General features: G+C 35.6%; 1 protein-coding gene across 7 annotated transcripts in view; it reads left to right on the forward strand.

Annotated features, from left to right (window-relative positions):
- LOC143040301 (uncharacterized) overlaps positions 1-13,248 on the forward strand; it is a 286,912-nt gene extending 273,664 nt beyond the window's left edge. For all 7 annotated transcript variants that reach the window (XM_076211175.1, XM_076211178.1, XM_076211179.1 and 4 more), the window contains one exon: positions 8,385-13,248. In XM_076211175.1, coding sequence (XP_076067290.1) covers positions 8,385-8,945 — 561 coding nt within the window. In that variant the 3' untranslated portion in view covers positions 8,946-13,248. The remainder of the gene's footprint in view (positions 1-8,384) is intronic.
- Positions 13,249-24,911: the final 11,663 nt, after the last annotated feature.

A 24,911-nucleotide genomic window follows, 5' to 3' on the forward strand; every position in this document is an offset into this window, starting at 1 on the left:
AAAATGAATATACTACAGAAGAGTACATTTATAATTCATAATGCACTTATCGCATTCCTAAAATAAAGGACAAATTATAAATATAACAAATTTACTATATTTCAATACTTGATTATGATTGATACATTAGAGTGATCATTTCTAGATTAAATAATTGCTGTCTTGTACTTTTCTTGTTATCAAGCGATTGCTTTGCTTTCAAAGGAGTGCACTGTGAACTTTTTTTTTTTTTTATTCTACATATGGAATAACACTTATGATTATACAGATATTGAATGTAACCCACTCTAAAATAATGTTGAATTGATTTACTAAAGTATTTCAGATTTTTATTTTAGTTACTGTATAATATGTGTGTTGCACTTCCTTGAACATCCCAGTAAATTAATAGATTCACATATTTTCCTTTAATATGATACTAATTCCATCTGGAAATATCATGTTGAATAAAATCCTCAAAACTTCATTACTATAAATATAATTCCTGGTTGCTTCATTTACATGGATAAATTTATTTTTCACTATAGATCCCTCAGTTTAATGTTTGCTTAAGATATGACCAAATAACAGATATATTCTAAATATTTCCTGTGAATGATACTGATAAAATATAGTTTACAGAGATATATTCTATTTATTTCCATGACCAGGTTATGCAAACCAATATCTAAATCTCTCACTCCCAACAATATTCTGTCTTTTAAATGTAATTATTTCAATAGTATCCTCCTTTTTACAACCTGGCTGTATCCCTCTGTTGCTTATCATAGCTTTAGATATGTTTTTCAAAATTATCTTTCTGGTTAGAAGAATGACTTATTATTATTCAGCACCCTATATATGTATGCCCATCGACTTTACTCAAATATGCTGGAATGTAAAACAAAAATACCTCTCAAACATTACTGTAGTATATATATAGTACCTGTGCTGTATGTCCTTCTTTGGGAACCATTATAACTTTTTCACTAGAGTACTTCAATCTTAAACTTTAGAAATTTTGGAGAATGTGTATTGTGTAAATTATGCATGGTAGTTACTTCATAACTTCTTATGATATAAAGATACCAACTTGAAATAATGAGTATATATAACTATTAATTGTTTATATATTTTGTAGTATATAATGTACACACACACACACACAAAGATAACAGAAGGAAATAATAATGTGGAAATGATTATGATAATAGTTGAAAACAGTGACATAAAAAGTAGAAAATTTGCAGTGATATACGTGCCCCCAAAAACATATTCTTAGACAGAGTGACCATTGCAAAATGTTGGAGGACACAAAGCATGCATCAAATGAAATACTGAATGGAGGAAACTTAGTAATTATGGGTGACTTTAACTCTAAAGAAATATGTTGGGAGATGATAGTGAAAGGTGGAGAGGACCTTTGAGGAATACATAATGATTCAATGGGTAAAAGAAAATACCAGATATAGAAATAATAAAGAACTGTCAAAACTAGACTTAATATTTACATTAGGGCCTGAAATTGTGGATAAAATGTAATACAAGACACCAATTGGGAATAGTGACCACATACTATTCAAGTTCCAACTAAAAGAGAATTTTGTGGAGAAATAAGAAACACAGAAAAGGAAGACTAATGTACAACAAAACAGATTTTGATTTTTTTTTTTCAAAAAGTAAATTCTTTATGAAGAAACAAAGATGGAAGATAAATGTGATATCAAAAGAATCTATAATGAAGGAAGAGATAAATACATACCAAAACAAAAAGAGGAAAAGGTGTACATTAAATGCTGGTATAAAAAAAAAATTTAGTGAAGCAAAAGAGAGGAGACAAAGGTTGGAAAAGATGGAAAAAAGAAAAAAACTGGGTAAGTGGTAAATATATATGAAACTAAGAAATGAATATATAAAAATATGCAGGGAAGAAAAAGTAAAATATGAAAAAGACATTATAGACAAATGTAAAGATCAACCTAAACTATTCTACAGATATGTAAATGGTCAATTGAAAAATAAACAGGAAATAGTGATACTTCATCAAGGGAATGTGGACTATATAGATGTAGAAATTACTGAAATTATGAGCAAACATTTGAAATCTGTATTCATGAATGAAAATGCACACAATTGGGATGAAGAAAAGGGAGAAAGAACCCCCCCCCATGAAAGAAATAATTGTGACACAGAAAGAAATAAGGGACCAAATAATAAACCTTGATGTCAGTAAATTACACAGTCAAGACAGGATTGCAAATTGGATACTAAAAGAATGTATAGATGAACTGACAAAATATATATGATAAAAGATTGCTTACTCAAAGAAGGAAAGGTACCGCAACATTGGAAAAATGCAAATATTGTACCCAACAAACTATAGACCAGTCTCCCTTACAAGCACAATAGATATGTAAAAAAGTTACCAAAAGTAGATGGACTAAAGATCTGGCAGAAAACAATATACTGAATCCAAAACAATTTGGCTTTAGACAAAGAAGATCATGTGCCACAAACTTGATTTGTTTTTATTCAAGGTTAATAGATATAATGCAAGAAAGGGACAGATGATCAGATTGTGCCTTCCTGGATTTATGAAAGGTGTTTGATAAAGTACCACACAAAACACTATTAAGAAAGCTTGAGACAACAGGTGCACAAGGAAAGCTATTGAAATGGATGCAAGATTTCTTGCACGGTAGAAAAATGTGGGTGGTACTTAGAGATAAATACTCAACCTGGGAAGAAATGATAAGTGGAGTCCCACGAAGTTCAGTATCAGCTCCAATAATGTTTGCTATATATATAAATGACATGAATGAAGAAGTAGAATGTTATATGAACTTCTTTGCAGATGATGCAAAACTACTAAAGAAAGTAGGTATGGAAAAAGGCTGTGAATCATTACAGAGAGACCTGGACAAAGTCTGGGAATGGAGCCAAAAGTAGGAAGTGAACTTCAACATCAAAATATGTAGTATAATAGAGTTTGGAAAAAGTAAAAAAAAAAGAATATAAGGACAATGTAAAATTGATACAAAGGAAGTTAAATAAGTTAGCTCCGAAAAGGACCTAGGAGTAATTATTATCAGACATGTCACCAGACAACTATATAAACAAAAGTCAGAGAAACCTACAGTTTACTAAGATCAATAAAGGTGGCTTTTAATTACTTGGAGGAAATAATGGTAAGAAATATATTAGTCACACTGATAAGACCAAGATTGGAGTATGCTGCAACACTATGGACATCCAGCACAAAAGAGAATATAAAGAAATTAGAAAGACTCCAAAGCCCAACAACAAAGATGGTACCAACACTTTCAAAATTGACATACAAAGATTGTCTTAATTGGAACCTTAGAATAAAGAAGAGAAAGAGGACATCTATTGGCCATTTACAGAATCATGAAAAGTATGGAAGTCCTTGACAGAGAAGACTTATTAAAGTGGGATAAAAGAAAAACAAGAGGACATGAAAAGAAATTCAAAAAGGATAGTATAGAAGAGATCTGGAAAAAAAAAAGTTTTCCACACAGAGTGATGATGTCTGGAACAAACTGGACGAAACAATTATGTGCACAAAAACCATACAAGAATTTAAGAACAAGTTAGATGGTGAAAAATACAAAGATGGGTCACTATGAGTATCACTCCCCTTCCTGTATAGTACAACTAGGTAAAACTAGGTAAATACAAACACAAATACCACTATATAAAGGGGGAAACAAGGAAGACCCAACAAACTATAGACCGGTCTCCCTTACAAGCATAATAGCTAAAATTTGTGATAAAGTCATCAAAAGTAGATGGACTAAACATCTGCAGGAGAACAACATGCTAAATCCGAGACAATTCTGTTTTAGACAGGGAAGATCATGTGCCACAAATTTGATCTGTTACTACTCAAGTTTAATAGATATAATGTAAGAAAGGGACAGATGGGCAGACTGTGCTTTCCTGGACTTACAAAAGGCATTTGATAAAGCACTACACAAAGAACTATTAAGAAAACTAGAAAGAACAGGAGCTATACATAGAAAATTATTGAAATGGATGGAAGATTTCTTGCATGTGAGAATAATGAGAGTGGTGCTCAGAAATAAAAAATCTACTTAGGAAGAAACAATAAGTGGAATCCCACAGGGTTCAGTACTGGCTCCAATAATGTTTGCTGTATATGTAAATGACATGGATGAAGGTATAGAATGTTACATGAACTTCTTTGCAGATGATGCAAAACTATTAAAGAATGTAAGTATGGAGAAATATTGTGAACCACTACAGAGAGATCTGGACAAGGTCTGGAAATGGAGTCAGAAGTGGAAAGTGAACTTCAATATTAAGAAATGTAGTATAATGGAATTTGGAAAAAGTAAATACAGAATAGCAGGACAATATGAAATCGGTGTAAAGGAAGTAAAGAAAGTTGGTTCTGAAAAGGACCTAGGAGTAATCATCACCAAAGACATGTCCCCAGACAAGCAGATAAACAAAATAATCAGAGAAACCTACAATTTATCAAGATCAATAAAAGTGGTGTTTAATTACTTGGATGAGGTAATGATAAAGAAAATATTAGTCACACTGATAAGACCATGATTGGGAGTATGTTGTGACACTATGGACACCCAATACAAAAAGGAATATAAGGAAAATTGAAAGAATCCAAACAGCAATGAAAAAGATGGCACCAACATTTTCAAAATTGACATACGAGGAAAGATTGCCTAAACTGGAACTACCTACCCTGGAACAAAGAAAAGAAAGAGGTGATCTATTGGCCATTTACAGAATCATGAAAGGCATGGAAGTCCTTGACAGAGGAGACTTATTAAAGTGGGATAGATGAAAAACAAGAGGACATGAAAAGAAACTCAAAAAGGATAGTTATAGAAGAGATCTGAAAAAAACAGCTTTCCACACAGAGTGGTGGATGTCTGGAACAAATTGGACAAAATAAAAGTACGTGCAAACACCATACAAGAATTTAAGAACAAACTAGATGTTATGAGATACAAGATACAAAGACAGGTCACCATGAGCATAGCTCCCCTTCCCATATTATACAACTAGGTAAATACACATATATATATGTATTTATATATATGTTTAAATATATATATATATATATGTATGTATATATATATATATATATATATATATATATATACACATACATACACACATATACCAAGGCTTTTTCCCCCTTACGAGGGAGGTAGCCAGTAATTATGAGCACTTGATTATCAATTTTCTAGAAACTACAAGGAATTTAAAGAACAGAATACTAAATGTTTTCATCTATCAAGACATCTTCATAGTACATTGAATATGTCTTAATAAATTAGAAAATTTAGTTTTCCATTTTTTGAATTTCCCTGTGGTTTCTGATATATATATATATATATATATATATATATATATATATATATATATATATATATATATATATATATATATATATATATATTCATCTTTTCAACCACATCTGTTCACTGAGGGACATTCAGTGTACATAAATTATATATATATATGTATAAATACAGTGTATGTACAGGGTGTTTGGGATCAATTTGATACATTTTCAGAAAGGAAAGAAAAATGTCATACCTTGGCCAAAAAAAAATTTATTCTCAAAATTCAAAGTGCATCTCTTAGAGCAATGTTTCCCAACCTTTTTTGGCTGCGACCCTAAATCCACTATTAGCCTGGAGTCGCGACCCTAATTGTAATAATAAATTAAACCATTTCATGTTATATTTCTATGTACTTGCATAATGTTTATAGACTTTCGTTTTTATAATTCAGTTTATATTTACTAGCACAATGAATCTAAATACATTTGAAACTTGAATGAAAAAAAGTTAAAAGAGACCCTCTGGCGACCCTCAAAAACACCCTCTCGACCCTATTTTGGGTCGCGACCCTGGGGTTGGGAACCACTGTCTTAGAGGATATTTTGCCAAATAGATATCATTCAAAGAAGTCACCCTAAGCCTCCACCATGGCCTCCAGGCAGGACCTGAACCTGTAACATGCAGCCTTCATAGTGTCCTTCGAGAGACGCCTGAAAACCAGTTTGATTCTGGCAATCAGTTCGTCCTTGGCGTTGCAGGCAGTATAATTGGTCTTTTTCAACTGTGCCCAAGACATATTAGTCCATGGGGTTGCAATCAGGTGTGTTGGGGGGCCAGATGTTGGAGCTGGTGAAGTCATAAAAGGTCTCAGACAGCCACTTCTGGGTTTTCCTGGAGGTGTGACACAGAGCTGAGTCCTGCTGCCACACATATGGTCTTCCCGCAGCCACTCTCTCCACCCAGCACTTGACAACAGTGGACAGCAACTCAACATAGCCATCTTCAAAGATGTGGGGCAGCATGACATGGCCTTCGCTGGAAACACCCAAAGATTTCTTGAGTGGGAGAAAAATGGGAGTGGTACTTAGAGACAAGAACTCGAACTGGGAAGATATGATAAGTGAGGTCCCACAGGGCTCTGTATTGGCTCCTTTAATGTTTGCCATATATATAAATGATATGATGAAGGAGTGAAATGTTACATGAACTTCTTTGCTGATGATGCCAAACTACTTCAGAGAGTAGGCACATAGGAAGACTGCAGATTGCTACAAGAAGACCTAGACAAAATATGGATATGGAGTCAGAAGTGTGAGGTGAACTTTATAATGGAATTTGGAAAAAGCAAAAATAGAATATCGGGTCAATATAAAATTGGTACCAAAGAAGTCAAAAAAGTCGACTCAGAAAGGGACCTTGGAGTAATTATTTCAAGTGACTTGACACCTGATAAACATGTCAACAAACTAGTTGGAGAGACTTTTAATTTATTAAGATCAATGAAAGTGGCCTTCGACTACATGGATGAAGAAATGGTGAAGAAAATATTAATTACACTGATAAGACCTAAATTGGAGTATGCTGTGACACTATGGGCACCTAGTACAAAAAAACATAAAGAAATTAGAAAGAATTCAAAGAGCAGCAACAAAATGGCATCTACACTCTCAAATTTGACATACAAACAAAGATTGGATGAATTACATCTATCAACACTGGAACAGAAAAGAGAAAGAGGTAATTTGCTGATTATTTACAGAATTATGAAAGGGATGGAAGTTCTTGATAGAGATGACTTATTAAAATGGGACAGAAGAGAAACAAGAGGACACGAGAAGAAGCTAAAGAAGGACAGTTACAGAAGAGATTTGAAAAAGAATAACTTCCCACAGAGTGGTTGATGTCTTGAACAAACTAAACAGGGAAACAGTGAGTGCCAATACTATAGAAGATTTTAAGAACAAATTGGATGCAGAGAGATACGAAAGCAGGTCACTACGAGCATAGCTCTTGTCCCATAAAATACAACTAGGTAAATACCACTAGGTAAAATACACAGTTTGAGGGACCTTGGTCTTCATGAAGCGCGGCACTTCGTGCAGACTGTAGGCTAGCCACCTGTTGTTCTGTGCATTGTGCAACTGGTCCTGGCAGAAGTTCTTCTCGTCTGAGAAGAACCAGAGCATCCCTGGCTTGACTGGGTGTTTGACCTTGTTGAGGAGTTTCTTGGCTTTTGTAAGGCAGTTCTCTTGGGCCTTGGCAGTCAGTAGTTGGCCCTTGTGCCTCTTGTATGAGGAGTAGTGAAGATCCTCATTCAGCACTTTCTTTATAGTCTCCACTCTGACACCCATCTCTCTCACCAAGGTTCGCATTGCCTTGCCTGGATCTTGCCACACCTTTTTTTGCAGCTTCTTGACAAATTTCGTTGTGTGAACATCTCTGTCACAATTCTCCAGCTCACATCTCACAGCCTTCACGGTATTCAAGGAGCAGTGAGCTGCAGCTAAGATTTCTGAATTTTTTAATTCAGCGCAAATCATCATGATGCAGGTTTCTCTCTTCAAGTATTCTGGTGCGATTCAGTTGTCCATGCTCTCTAGCTCTCACACCCATGAATAGTACACAGAATCAGCTATCTGTTGCACTTACCACTATTAAATCCTTCAAATGGTTCTGAAATGACAGAAGATAAAAACAATTATCAAATTTATCCCAAACACCCTGTATACATATATATATATATATATATATATGTATGTATATGTATATATATATATATATATATATATATATTATATTCTGTGTGTGTTTGTGTATGTAATCTTCAACTTGTGGCTGATGAGTTGTCGTAAGTCGATATGGTTGTATGTAGGTTTTAGTAATATGTGAAAAAATATTCATCAGTCATACAGACTTCAGTTGTATTTGTCTGATTTCTTTGAAATACTATGCTTAAGAGTTTCATGTGTGACTGATGTGGGAATATAGAATTACAAATTGATTCACTAATATGTAATTCACATCTTAATTGTACATATTCTTCAGGTTCGAATGTTCAAGATGAGCAGTGCAGAGCCTTACCTACATATCCGAGCCAAGTACCGATCACCTACTCCTACAAAAAGCTCGTCATCGCGTAGTTCTCCACCTGGTTCTTCCTCTCCAGCCAAGTCTCCAGTGACATCGCAGTGTGAAAGTGTCAGCAGAAAGTCCCCATCAGAGGCGACATCTGCTGATTCTTCAACTCCACTGGTCCTTGCAGATAGTTCGACCCTTAAAGATGAGAATGCTACGCTTCCCTCCTCTACAGGTAGCTCAACATTACCTGATGACGATGGTCCTCATCAGCGTACAATGGAGAGTGCTTCAAGGCAAACCTCAGCAGACAGTACAACTCTAGATACATCAGCTGATATATCCTTTTGTCCTTATGATCCCAATGAACCTCAGGATGTGATGACATCATGTGAAGTAAGCAATGACAAAACACAATCTTCACCAGATGATTGTCCATTACCAGGCCCTGATTCAAATGAATCTTACTCCACAGTTAAGCAAAATCAAGAGAGGGAAGGTATGAATGTGACAGAAGTGTTACCTACATAACAATACAAGTCATGGTGAATGTGTTAAGGAGACATAGATATCATAAATCTAGGACATACAGTTATCCACAGGATGTGCTTGTATGTCAAAGTTTTCCCATGGATATACATGATTGGTCAGAAAGGTGCATTCATAATAATGGTAACTGATTGTAATATGAAAGGCTTGTATAAATAGCAATTCCTGTCCAGCTGAATAAAGAAAAAATAAATAAAAAACTTTGGACAGTGAAGAGGAAATCGACTGTGATATTTTCTTCAAGAGAATTTAATTCCCTGTCATTTAATAAGGAATTGCTACCATGCATTGTTTTGATTTTATACACTTGTTTGATGTTCCTCCTAAGTCACATGATTGACATTATGAAAAAAAAATGTGTAGGTGTAAAATACTACCACCACTATCACCGCCACTACTACCACCACTGTCACCATTACTCTTGTCACCACTACCAACAATACTGACACAACCACTACCACTATTACTACCACAACTAACACCATTACCACACATAGAAATACCAGCAAACCAGTCTACAACAACCAACATTATCACACTACCAATGCCATCACCACTACCACTAAAACTACCACTACTATCACCAAGACCACTACTACAACCATGACTACCACCAACACCACTCTACCACAAACACTACTAAAAATACTTTCACCAATGCAACCCATCCTTCAACAACAGACACTTCAACTACTCATACTTCCTTCACTTAAAGCTCTCTTTACCATCCGATAGTCCTACTGTTCCTATTCTTCTACTTGTACAACCCATACTATCTATTACTAGTTCTAAAATACTACTGTTAATATTGATATCACTGCTATACCTATTACTACCATATGATACTATTGCTAGATGTAGTATGATAAACATCATATAATCATTTCCTATAATCACATAGTCCAGTGTAAAGTGTATTATGCCTGCATCATGCACAAATGGGACACGATCCTGACAGTTCTATATTTGATTCCAACCTGTACAATCTCTCTGCAAGTGGCATTACTAGGCTATACTATGTCGGCTTTCATATAGAAGCCCCAAACAATATTCTGTGGGGAATTCCCCATTGATAAAAATGTAAAATGAGCGATATATTCATATTATATCTTAAGGAACACATATGATGTTACATACTTGAATATAACTGATATTGATTCTGAGAGCTTCACTTCAATAGTGAATGAATTATAAACTGTTGAGCCAAAATCAGTATTTTACCATTTGTCATTTTCTTCAGTACAATCTTATTTTTTATTTTATTTTATATAATTTTATTTTTCTATATTATACTTTTTTTCTTTTTTAATTGGAAATATTCTATGTGCTGGAAACCTGACCTTAAAAAGTTATTGTAGTGGATTTTAAGAGTAGAGATTTTTAGGAATGAATAACGCTGCATATTAAGGTTTTACTCTTATGATCTTGGATATCTAAAGTTTTCAAGAACGGAGTGTTGAAAAAAGCAGTGTTAAAATGGCAAAGGAATAAACCGCTCAAAATAATTTTAAGTTTGGATCTTAATAGACTAAGTAAAATCTAGACTGATGCAGGACAGTAGAATTACGATGCTTCTACTCAAAACCTTTAGAAAGCTGCATTTTTTCAAGATAATAAAGTTCCATGGGATTTCATCTGACAAGAGCAGGACTCTTCTGTCCACTTTCTGTAGTAATTTTAGAAATATATATCCCTCATAATCTTGCTAAATATTCACACACTTCAAGAATACATGTAACAATTCATTTATCATTCAAAAGTGAAGTAACAAGTGAGTGTTCAAATTATTAAAAATATATACAAGCTAAAATCATATTTCTTCCCTTTGTTATTTCCAAATTGATAAATACATTGATCAGTCATTTTCCATGTATTTATTTGATGTTAACTTATTCTGTACTCAGTATATTTAAGCATACACTTGAAGCCTTGTCATTACATATTCAGAGAATTTGCAATCATATAAACAATAATAAAGGAATAACATTTCATGCCACCTTATGAAATACTGTTGCTACAAATCTGGTAGCTCCTGGCAACAGACAGTAGCTATGATAGATCTAACTTTTCACGCACAAAGGACCTGGACTTTACTTTACACTTTCAGGATGAAAAGCTCCAAGACTTTGTAATCTGCATAGCAAACAAGAAGTTTCACATTTTGTTCAGGAAAAGTACCTAAGTATTAACTATATGTATTTCAAGGAAACAGGACAATAAAAAGGAACATATTAGATACTCACTTTTGAATAATAAAATTATAATTTCATTTGTACTGAATAACTGATAGAATTTTGTATTCTGCCATTTTCAAATTTCAAAATCAGAATTAAATTCTGCACATATTTAAGAGGAAAATAAATGGCTGATAACTGGAAGTGGAATGGGTGGGGGTGGGTGCATGTATTGGCTGGCTACTTACTGTCTGAGGAAGAGGAAGAGGTACAAATTAAAATGTTTAGATAATATAAACAGTTTTAAGAACATAAGGATGAAGGAGACTGCATGAGGTCATATAAGGCCTACACTATGCAGTTCCATGTCCATTACCACCTATATAAAGTTATTCTCTTAAAACAACTGATAGTTTCAGTGCTCACTACATTGTTACTAAGTCTATTCCAACCATTAACCACTCTCTTGTGTAAACCAGATCTTGCCTATTTCCTTCTTAAATCTAAATTTGTCCAATTCAAATTCATTATTGCGAGTCCTGCCCTGTTGTCTTAATATGATGACTTCACTTCAATAATGCATTACACATATTTTACATGTCCCATGAAATATTTTTTCTTAAAAAGTCAAACCTATCAAGCCCAATTTAGATTAAAAAAATAATAATAATACAATAAATAAATAAATAAATAAATAAATTATTCATAAGTGGAAATCTTAATTCAACACTCTGGAAGTGTAAAGTAAAATCTTTGTCCATAGTATTTATCAGCTTCTGTCATTATCTTGGCAAAGATTAGAGGGCATGTTATTGCTCTAAGTCGTCCATATATACACATATACTTTGTATAGACTATATACTATGTAATTATCCTTTATCACTGGGGATTCAAATAATGCCATCAATGTAGATGTGATTCTGAAATTAAATATGCCATTTGAAATTAAGCACATTTTCAGAAGCATCTCCCAAACCTCAGTGTTGTGGATCTACTATTTTATGATTACAGTGAATAATGGAAATAAAATATGGGAAGTATTGGTATTAAGAAAATTGGGATATGTAACAGATGCACTGAGTGGGATTGAGATGAAGCCAAAGATATAGTCATGACATTGATGTCATTTATATGTTATCATAGAATTAAAATAAAAAAATATTTAATTTTGACATGTTAGAGAAAACTGTTGTAGACAGTGCTCACATATTTTCACTGCTATGGTTCATAGTTATGTGAGTACAGCCTGTAGAATGTATCAGTCTGTAAAGATATGGCAGCAAAGTTTTATAGCTTGACTGATATCAAATGATATAGAATGAAGATTGTTGTACTGTATATGCTGTTACAGGACATACCCGTAACACTTACATGGCTCTTTCAGCTACAGTGTGCCAATTCATAGTTTGATCTCATATCAAAGAAGGTATTTGCTATTTGTTGATTCTCTCATGAATAAGTCTTGCCCTCCACAAGAGACAATACTTGGAATGTTAAAAACATTGTGAATGAACTGTTGTAGCTACTGTAAAGAGAGCACATATCTTGAATTATTATGCATTACAGAATAGGTCGTTTTTTCTTATAATGAATTACTTTGATAATAGGTGTATGTAATTCACATTCATTTCAACATAAATTTTATGGAATTACTACAATCTTATTTCATGTTTTCTCTACTTTGAACCAAGAACTGTGACTGAAAGCTGCATGAAAGATTATGTTGTATTCTTATAACAGAATATTATTCCATCACATATTCCTGGTGGTTGTGTGCACAAGAGAAATTGTTGTAATTCTACACCTATTCAAATGATAAATCATGATCATTTGCAATTTTTTATTGGCAATATATTTGCATATGTGTCAGTATTATGATAAATCCATTTTTTAATGTATAAAACTTCAAGAAATACATGGAATGAAAGACACCCCCCTCTCCAGTTCATTTGTCTTGCTACCTCATGTAAGATGGTAGCTTACAAAAAGGAGTCAAAGGATTACAAGGTTGTATAATATTATTCTTTATAGATGAATCAACATGTGTTTGCAAGGACTTACGTTTTAAAGCTGTCACTCTGTAAGTGATATTGATTAAAATTAAATTCTTATCTAGTTTTCATTAAAATCTTAATCCTTATGATCATGAATACGTATCTTCAACAAACTTCATCTATCACTCCTTCTACCTTAACTTATGTTTGTACTTAGCTGGATGAAACTGCCAGACAGCTTAAGGGTTATTCAAGATAATTGATGTTTCCATTATTAGAGTTTGTCCTAAGATGAATACCATACACTGAATACATACAATAAACTTATTGCACTTATTCTCTCTTGGAGGCACTGCTCCATAGATACAGCAATATTCACTGGATTGGGCTAAAAGACACTCAAGGAAAAAATAGTATTGTCCGAGAGGAGTGAAAATTTACAAAATGATGGATTCTGAACATAAGCACATAAGAATGAAGGAGACTGCAAGAGACCATAAGGCCTACACTAGGCAGTTCCATGTCCGTTACCACCTGTCATCCCCATCCATAATATTATTTAACTGTTTCTTAATATAACCGATAGCTATTTTCAGCACCAACTACATGGTTACTACGTCTATTCCATTCATTGACCACCCTATCAGTAAACCAATTCTTGCCTATTTCCTTAAATCTAAATATGTCCAATTTAAATCCATTACTGGGAATCCTGCCCTGTTGTCTTAATATAATGACCTTGTTTGTGTTACCCTCCTTAAAGCCTTTGATCCACTTGAACACCTCTATTAGATCACCCTGCACTTTGCATTTTTTCCAGAGAGTGTAAGTTAAGGTGCCTAAGCCTCTCTTTGTAAGGTAAGTTTCTAAGCCCATGTGTCATTTTGGTCATTCTCCTCTGTACTGTTTCTAGTGAACTGATGATGCTTTTTAAGTTAGGTGGCCTCCTCCACATAAGTTTTTGGCATGCTTTCTAAGTGCACCCAAAATAAACATCATGAGTTAGGCCTACTTTTATTTACAGCATGCTTTGATATATATATTAAAAAAACATCTATAAGGTTTTCATCAGTGCTAAATTATTTGGGTAGCACAATCTGCAGCTTTTGCCACTACTGAGCCTCTTTAATAATAATCATATAGAAAATTGAAAAATTAATACTGTTTTTGCTTTTTAGTTTATATGTGGATGTTTTGGAGCTTCGTTTGCTCCACACACAGGGTGGGAATCTGGTCAGAAAGAGTAATGCATAAGTTGGGTCATTCCTCCTGCTTACAGTAGTCCTTTTCGTAGGCCCACTTATATGATAAGTAAGACACATTTCAATAGGTGGTATGGCAATTCTTTCAAATAACGATGGAATTTATACTAATCAATACAGCCATATCTTGAAAGTCTTCTGCTCATACTGAAATAAGAATAATGTCATCCGCAAATCTTAGGTGGTTAAAATATTTGCCATTAATCTTCAAACCTTTCTCTTCCCAATTCAACATTCTGAAAATCTCTTCCAAGCATGCTGTAAATAATTTGGGTGAAATTGTATTGCCTTTCCATTCTCCTTTCTCAATCTTTATCTTTCCTGTATTTTTATGTACCCAAATTATAGTGGTACCTTTCACATAAATCTTTTCTAAAACCCTTACGATCTGTTCGTTTGTACCCTGATTGCATAGCGAGTTTAGTATTGTTATTTGTTCTACTGAGTCAAAGGCCTTCTTGTAATCTACAAAAGCTAAACATAGGGGTATATTGTATCCTGTCGTTTTCTCAATTAGTTTGTTCATCACCTGCAAATGGTCTACAGTCGAGAATCCACTCCCAAAGCCTGCTTGTTCTCTCAGTTGGTTTCCATCTAAAACTTTACTTAGTCTATTTGTAAGGATCTTTATATACATTTGATAACAAGCTAATTGGTTGATAGTTACTAAGGTCCTTCTGTTCTTTTTTGTAAAGCAAAATAACTATAGCATTACACCACGATTCAGGAACGCTTTCCTGATGTAAGCACTGGCTGTACAACTGAGCTAACTTAAAATGAACTTTCCCTGCATCTTTCAAGAGATCTATCAATATACCATCTTCCCCAGGTGCTTTTCCTAGTTTCATATTTTTAGAGCAAATTCTACTTCCTTTGTAATCTCTGGTATACTACTAACGTCTACAGATGCATTTACTGACTCAAGTACAGTCTTCGACGCGTAAAGCTCTTGGTATTATTTTTCTACTCTTTTTACCATTTTGTCTCTGCATTTAATGATTTCTCCATTTCTATCTTTCAAATATATCATTTGTTGTCTTCCTAAAGCACATCTGCAGTCAGTCACTTTAATGCTTTTACTTTTCTGAATAGTTTCCTCTATTTCATCCATGTTTCTCTTTCTTTTCTCTGATCTCTGCCTTTTGTTAATCTTGTTTAGTTCTATGTTTTCTATTTTGTCTCTACTGCTTTTAATCTGCATGGTCCTCCTTCTTTTAATTAGGTTATTTGTAGCTTTGGAATTTGATAAAATGGAAAAATAAATATATTTTTTTTATTATTAATTATAAAACTGAAAACACGTGTTCTGATCCTTTGAATGAACAGTGCAGAATAAGTTCTATCAAGTCGGAGAGATCCCTTGGTGGCTCACACCATCAGGTCTTTATAGACTGCCTATCCCCTGGATAGAGTCTTGCTTAGTCTCAGTATGGAAAAAATACAATATATAGTAGTGAGGTGGTGATGAATCTACACCAGGAGGCTTGTGGCTGCAGCTGATACTGTCACCTTTGTGCTATGAGCTTGTACTGTTGGGGTAGGTAACAGTCACTGCTTGGAATCGCAGAGAAGTGCGAGACCCGAACCCATGAATAAGAAGATGCGAGACCAGTGCATTTCTGATTGCACCACCAGTTCATGGCAAGTTAGAGTTTTTCTCTTTAGACACTACCTACTTTATTATCTAATTAATAAGCATTGATAAGCAAACACAAGCTTAGATTCAGTTCAATGTCTCATTATTTATAATCTCATTATACTCCTAAAAGAGAAAGTAAAATAAAACAAGGCTTCACAGGTCTTCATTTTTAATGTAATACACAATTATCAACACTTTAGACAAGGTCGATCTCTTATGCGACCTTTTCTACTTTTAGCAATTCTACATGTGACTTGTTCCTTGAAGGCACGAGCGTCTATGTATGGGTAACCCATACACATAAATACACTGAATAGTGTAGTGCCATCTTATGATAAACTATTTATATGAGTTGTTAAAACAGCTTAAAACAGATGGAATTGACCAGGAAGTAAAAAAAAAAATGTATTTTGATTAATTCTGAGTAAATAGAAATTTTAAAGATATGAAGTTCTCATAATTGTCTTGTCTGTAGTGTGAATGATTTTCAAAGCTGGAAATTCCAGCCTAGAATATACCTATAAAATAATTCCTCACTTTCTTATTTACACCATGCATATCCATCTATATATATATGTATATATATATGCATATATATGTATATATATGTATGTATATATACATGTATATATATATATATATATATATATATGTATTTACCTAGTTGTATTTTACGGGAAGGGGAGCTATGCTCGTGGTGTCCCGTCTTCATATCTCATTTTATCTAAACTATTTTCAAATTCATGTATTGTTTTTGCACACACCACTTTCTCATCTAACTTGTTCCAACTGTCTATTACTCTGTGAGGAAAGCTGTTCTTTTTCAGATCTCTTCTATAGCTGTCTTTCTTGATTTTCTTTCCATGTCCTCTTGTATTTCTATCATCCCATTTTATCAGATTCTCTCTATCAATAATTTCTATGCCTTTCATGATTCTGTAAATAGCTTTCACATCTCCTCTCTCTCTTCTTTGCTCTAGTGTCTGTAGTTCAAGTTTTTCTAGTCTCTCTTCATATGATAGTTTTGAGTGTGTTGGTGCCAATTTTGTAATTGCTCTTTGTATTCTTTCAAGTTTTTGTATACATTCTTTTGTACTTGGTGACCACATCGTTGCTGCATATTCCAATCTTGGTTTTATCAGAGTGATTAGAATTTTCTTCACCATTTCTTCACCCAGGTATGTAAATGCCACTTTGATTATTCTTATTAAAATAAGTTTCTCCAAAAATCTTATTTATGTTTCTCAGGTGACATATTATTCATAACAATGACTCCCAGGTCCTTCTCATTTTCTACTTTTTTTTATTCCTTCTCCCAATTTATATGATCCTGTTATTCTGTTTTTGCTTTTTCCAAATTCCATTATACTACACTTTTTAGTGTTGAACTCCATCTCCCACTTCCTATTCCATTCCCATACTTTATTTAGATCACTCTGTAGTGACTCACAATCTTCTTCCGTGTTCACTTTTTTTAATAGTTTTGCATCATCTGTAAAGAAGCTCATATAACTTTCAATTTCTTCATCTATATCATTAATATATATAGCAAACATTATTGGGGCCAGAACTGTTCCTTGTGGAACACCGCTTATTACTTCATCCCATTTTGAGTGTTTGTCTCTTATCACTACTCTCATTTTTCTTTCTTGCAAAAAGTCTTCCATCCATTTAAGCAGTTTGCCCTGTATTCCTCCTTCAGTTTCTAATTTCTTAAGCAACTTCTTATGTGGTACTTTGTCAAAAGCTTTTTTTAGGTCTAGAAATGCACAATCAGCCCATCCATCTCTTTCTTGTATTGTATCTATTAGCCTTGAATAGAAACATATTAAATTGGTGACGCATGATCGTCCTTGTCTGAATCCAAATTGCCTTGGATTTAGCACGCTGTTTTTTTCTAAATATTTTACCCATCTACTTTTGATAATTCTTTTACAAATTTTTGCCATTGTACTTGTTAGAGAGACTGGTCTATAGTTGGTAGGGTCTTCTTTATTTCCCCCTTTATATATAGGTACTATATTTGCTTTTTTCCAATCTTCTGGAATTTTTCCTTCTTTCAAGGAACTATTTATTATGCTATGTATTTCGTCTGCCAGTTCATTCCTGCATTCTTTCAAAATCCAGTTTGCTATTTCATCTGGTCCATGCGATTTTCTGACATCAAGATTACTCAAGTGTTTCATTATTTCATTCTTTGTTACTTCTATTTCTTTCATGGGGGGGACTTTCTCTTTCCATTCGATCTCTCCAGGTTGTATGTTCTCCCTTGTAAACACTGATTTAAAATGCTTGTTCATAATTTCTGCCATTTATATTTCCTCTGTGTATTCAACTCCTCCTTGTCTTAATTTCTCCAAATCTTGTTTGTTTTTCAGTTTATTGTTTACAAATCTGTAAAATAGTTTTGGTTGATCTTTACATTTTTCTATGACATCTTTTTCATATTTTCTCTTTTCCTCTCTGCACGCTTGTACATATTCATTTCTATAACAAGTATATATTTTCCATTTTTCAGGTCTTTTGTATTTTTCCATTTGGTCCAGGCTTTGTCTCTTTTGTCTTTTAACTCCCTACAACTTTTGTTGTACCAGCACTTTACATATTCTTTTTCTTGTTTTTGTCTTGGGATATACTTTTCCACTTTTTTTTTTTATTTTTTTTTTATAAATTTTTGTCAAAATATTCCATTTCTCTTCTACTGTTGTATCTTCTTTGTGTATTCTTTCCCAGTTTTCATTTTGAAAGAATTTTCTTATTTTATCAAAATTTGTTTTTTCATACATCAATCTTCCTTTTCTATATTGTTCATTTCTTTTCATGTATTTTTTCTCATTTAGTTGTAGTTCTATCAATATGTGGTCACTTTTAGTTATTTGTGCCTGGTATTCTATCTTTTCCACTATTTCAGGTTCTGATGTGATTATTAGGTCTAGTCTCGATGGTTCTTCATTTCTATACCTAGTGTTCTCTTGAATCCATTGTGTCATTGTGTGGTCAGTAATCATCTCAAGTAGAACATTTCACCATTAGTCTTCTCCACCCTTTACGGTCATCGCTTCCCAGCAGACTTCTTTGCAATTAAAGTCGCCCATCATAACTATTCTTCCTCCATCTTCCATTATCTTGTTTAATGCTATTCTTGTGTCTTCTAACATACCTTTATGTTCACTCTCTTCCCACGAGGCTGTTTTTGGGGGCATGCAATTTATTATAAACTTTCTGCTCTTCTTATCTCTGTCTTCTACTTCTATCATAATCATCTCTACTCTATTCTTTCCATATGTGACACTCTTCACGTTTATATCCTTCTTAGCCACCAACATAACTCCACCCCCTTGTTTTATCTCTCTGTTTTATAATCCAATAATTATATACATTGTGTCCTATGCTGTTGGGTGGTAGTGGACCTTTTAATTCTGTCTCTACAATTCCCATTATGTCCGGTTATTTTTCCTTCAGATACTCATTCAGTTCATTCAGTCCTGTTATTAATCCATCTATATTTGTGTAGGACACTCTTAACTTTCTGTTATTTCCATTGTATTTTCTGTTTCTTTTTTGTTTCTCTCTGTTATGGTCCATTTCCTCAATTTCATATTCACTACTCTCCAGTAGAATTCTTCTTTTTCTGACTCCATTCTGTTCTCGGTTTTTCTTTAGCTTCTTGCCTTTCCATTTTTCTTCCTCTCTTTCCTCTTTATTCATTTCTCTTTTTATCCATACCTTTTTATATTGTTCACTTGCTGCTAGCTTCCCTGTTTTTGCTAAGATATTTTCTGATGTTGTTTGTGACGAATTTAATCTTAATTGGTCTGGTCTTATCTGTACAATATTTTACGAGCCTAAACATCTCTTCAATTTGTTTCATGATTTCAGGTTCATCTTCCTGAACTAATTCTAGTAAACTGTTTACTTTTTTTTTCCTCTTTAATTCTTGTGGTTCTATTTTGGTTAAATTTCTCTTCCATTCCTAATATAATTATACATTTCTTTTTGTCTGCTAAGTCTCTTACTATATTCTCCTTCTGTCTCATCACTTTAATAACTGAGTCTTCAGTTTGTTCTTTCATTTGTTGTTTAATTATGTCAGTAAATGCAACTTTACTGTTTTCTTGGATTTTTTTCCAGCCCTGTGCTTCCTTTGCTATGGCCTCTTTATTGTCTTTATTATTCCTCTTTAATTCCTTATTATTTTCTTTAACTTCTTTTAACTGTCTTTTTAATTCTTCTATTTCTAAAGTTAAGTTTTTGTTCGCCTTCTCTAGTTCTTCCAATCTTTCAACTCTTTATGCAATCTTGGCTATGTTACCGAACCTGTTTTCCCAATGCTCTGTCATCTTATCAAATTTCTCCTCTAGTCTTGCCAATCGGGGGAGGTTGGTATCCCCCCCCACCCTCTTTAAATCCCTGGAAACTATTATTATCACCTTCCACTGTGCTGCTCTTATCTATACTTCTAATCTTTACATTTTTGTTGATCCCGTCATCACCAAAGTCAACGTCATCAGTCCGCCTTTTGTTTACAAGACGCCTGGCCTCCTGGACCATGTCCCCCTCTTCCTCATTTCCTTCCATTTCCCTCAATAATCCCTACCTTTCTCCTTCCCTATCACCCCCCACTATACCACGAGCTCTCCCCTTCCCTATAAATACAATAAGGCACTTCCTGGACGTTGAGATCCACGTAGATTTTCCTTTTTCTTCGGAACTCTAGTTCTCGCCGTCCATTCGACGAAAGGGTGTGTGTGTGTATTTACAACTAGGTAAATACATACATACATATACCAAGGCTTTTTCCCCCTTACAAGAGAGGTAGCCAAAAGGGAAAAGGCATAAAATCATTCCCACCCATTCCATCCCTGAATACGCTCCACACCCCCTCCACCCTCCCTCTTATCTTAGCACCTCCTGGATGACGGGTCATCCCTGCACCTTGTCCACTGCCCTGGGTCAGAAGCAGTGTCGCAAGACACAGCACATCCACAGCAAGGCCGCTTCATTAAATCGGCGACCCCCCCCTCTCCGTCCCCCCATGCATAAAAGGAGAAGACGGGGAGAAATCCCTTTGGGCTGCGTCAAATTTTGCTCACACATACTACCTCATCCCCCATCCCCCCGCCCATTCCACCTCATGCATCACAACATCATCCATATACAACCATTCTCCACTCACCCCTGTCTTCTGTCCTCTCCCATCCTTCCTCAACAGACATTCCCCTCTTCCCCAAAGCCCCCTTCACCCCATCCATCCACCTCATCCTAGGACGTCCCCTCATGTTCACTCCCTCCACATCTGCCTTCCATACCTCTTTTACTAGTCTTTCTTCACTCATTCTTTCCGTGTGTCTAAACCATCCTAATACTCTTTCATCAACCCTATCTCCCAGCTCCCTTTCCACCCCTGTTCTCCTCCTCATTTCCTCATTTCTCACTCTATCTAGCCTAGTAACCCCCACCATACTTCTCAGACACCTCATCTCAAACACATTCAAACTCCTTCTCTCTTCCTCTCTTATGTTCCATGTTTCTGCCCCATACAGTGCTGTTGGCACAATCACTCCTTCATATAGTCTCCTCTTAGCATCCATTCCCAAATGTCTATTCCTTATTACACTCTTCAATCCACCAAGGCATTTACTTGCTTCTCTCAATCTACATTCTACCTCCACCTTCACTCCACCTTTTCCTGCCACATTTGCACCCAAGTATCTAAAACTATCCAATTCCTCCAGTCGCTCTCCGTTTATGCTCACTTCCAGTCTACTGCCACTTTCACCCCTTGTACATCTCATTACCTTACTTTTACCCACATTTATCTTTAGCTTTCTTCTATCACATACTCTCCCAAACTCTGTCACCAACTTCCTCAATCCCTCCTCTAATCCTGCCACAAGCGCAGTGTCGTCCGCAAACAACAGCTGGCTCACCTCCCACTTTTCTCCATTTTCTTTAACCATCTCCAATCCCTGACTCACTACCACTGCATTTACCTCTCGCACTACCCCATCCATGTATAAGTTGAACAGTCAGGGCGACATAACGCATCCTTGACGAAGTTCCACCTTTACCTCAAACCACTCACTCTCTCCATTTCTAATCCTGACACAAGCTCTACTACTCTCATAAAAACTCTTGATAGCTCCTAGAAGCTTTCCTCCTATCCCGTATATCTGCATAACCTCCCACAGTGCCTTTCTGTCTACCCTATCGTAGGCCTTTTCCAGATCCATAAAAGCCCAAAAAACATCCTTCCCCTTTCCTATAGCTTTCTCACATATCTGTCTTACCACAAAAATCTGATCTACACAACCTCTACCTGTCCTAAATCCACACTGTTCCTCACCAATTACTCCCTCTGTTCCTCTCCTAATCCTCTCAATCAAGATCCTCCCATAAGCCTTCCCAACTACACTTAACAAGCTAATCCCTCTGAAACTACTACATTCACACTTGTCCCCTTTTCCCTTGTAAAGTGGAACTATACAGGCACTCCTCCAGTCCTCCGGCACTCTACCCTCTCTATAGCAAACATTAAATAACCTCACCAGCCAGTCCACCATCACTGTACCTCCTTTTTTTTTTAGACATTCTGCATGGCATCCATCCAGACCAGGTGTCTTACCTGCTTTCATCATCTTAACAACTGTCTTCACTCAATCCTTCCTTATTTCTCCTCCATTTTCCTCAGTGGCATTCCCCACTGCAGCTATCTTTCTCTCCCTATCCTCCTTCACATTTAGCAACTCCCTAAAATATTCTGCCCATCTTCCCCTTGCTGCCTTTTCTTCCATTAACATCTCTCCATCCACACCTTTTACTTTTTCTTCTCTACTTGATTAGCCTCCTCTTCCTGTCTTAATTTCTTTCCAAAACATATTTCTATTATTTTCAAATTTTTCCGTCATACTCTTACCCCATTTCACATCTGCTCTCTCTTTGCCTCCTTTACCTTTTCTTTGTACCTCTCATATGACTCCCTCGTCCTATTTTGTAACCAAACTGTGAAAGCTCGCTTCTTCTCTTCTACAATCTTCTTTGTTTCCTCATCCCACTACTCACTACCCTTCCTTTTATTTCCTCCTGTCCTTCTTGTTCCACAAACCATTCTTGCACACTTTGTGACTCCCTCCTTGAACCATCCCCATTCCTCCTCCACACCTAGCTCTATTCTATCCTTCACTCCCTCCCACTCCTCCTTCAGCTTCTTCTTGTACTCCTTCTCCTTTTCTTTTTCATTTAAAGAGTTCACTCTAAGCACCTCTCTACCTTTTGCCCCTTTCCTCTTTTTCCATCTATCCTCCACTCTCAACTTACCTTCCACCAAAAAATGATCTGATATTCCCCCGCCCTCTCCCCTTAGCACATGTACATCCTTAACTCTTCCTATCATAATCCTATTTACCACTACATAATCCATTAACGCTCTATCTACCACCCTTCCATCCACCACCCTCTCCCATGTGTACTTATGCTTGACTTTCTTCCGAAACACTGTATTTGCTATCATCAACTCTCTTTCTAGACACATTTCCACCATCAACTCTCCACTGCGATTCTTTCCTGGAACTCCACATTTCCCAACCACTCCATCAACTGGATCATTTCCTACCCTAGCATTAAGGTCTCCAAGTACTATTACATTGACATTTCTCCCTAAATTCTCTATGCACTCATTTAAATCTATCCAAATGGCCTCCCTTTCTTCTACCCTCTTCTCACTGCCAGGCCTATATGCACTTACAAAGACCCACATCTCCTTTCCCAGTTTCACCTTCATCCACATTATCCTTGAGGAAACCCCCTTCCACTCCACTACACGTTTACCTATCTCTTCACTTACTAGAATAGTCACCCCTTCCCTCCCTCGCCCTCTCTTCACTCCTGATAACCTCCCACTTACACTCCCAAACTTACACTCACCCTTCCCTTTCAACTTAGTTTCACTCAAAGCCAACACATCCATCTTTCTTCTCACAAACATATTACCTATCTCTTCCCTTTTACTCTCATCTGCACCACATCCACGCACATTAAAAGACCGAAACCCCAGGGTGCTGGTCAGAAAACTCCCAGACCCTCTTATGCCTTCACTTTTTCTTTTAGGAATATCCCCTGTGGGGCTACAAGGAGAAGGATGCCTAGTCCCAATCCCCGTCCCTTTCTTCTCGCCTCTTACGATCCAAGTGGAAATACTTGGTGGCAGTATTCTTTTCCCCCCACCACAGGGAATTCCCCCACCACAGAAAAATGAATACTCAGAGAAATGGTACAGGACAGCAAACAAGGGGTTGAGGGACAGCATAACGGAGAGACAGTCGTAGTATAAAAGTGTCATCATTCCTCTATGAACAGAGTTTTCCTTTATCATAGACAAATTGATGTGTGGCTCTAGTCCGTAGGGGCGCCCCATATAGACCCTAAAGTATCAACTGCATGCTACTTTGCCACAATAACAAGCAGCCAATACCCCAGACGGGGAGGTAAATACACACACATACACATACACACACACACACACACACACACACACACACCCACACACACATATATATATATATATATAAATATATATATATATATATGTACATATATATATATATATATATATATATATATATATATATATATACACCAAGGGATTCCCCACCCAAGTCAAAAGGCATGTACCTACTCCCATCCATTCCATTCCCACCCACCACCCTTTCCACCCTCTCATATCAGCTCCTCATGGATGATAGGTTATCCCTGTATCCTGTCCACTGTCCTGGGTCAGAAGCAATGTAGCAAGTCTTGGGTGTTGGTTGCATGTTGTTATGCTTCGGGCGCCCCTACGGGCCAGAGACATACATAAATTTGTCTATGGCAGAGGAAATCTC

The sequence above is a fragment of the Oratosquilla oratoria genome, chromosome 28 (assembly GCF_046742065.1).
Source record: "Oratosquilla oratoria isolate Oo_2021 chromosome 28, ASM4674206v1, whole genome shotgun sequence".
Taxonomy (NCBI): domain Eukaryota; kingdom Metazoa; phylum Arthropoda; class Malacostraca; order Stomatopoda; family Squillidae; genus Oratosquilla; species Oratosquilla oratoria.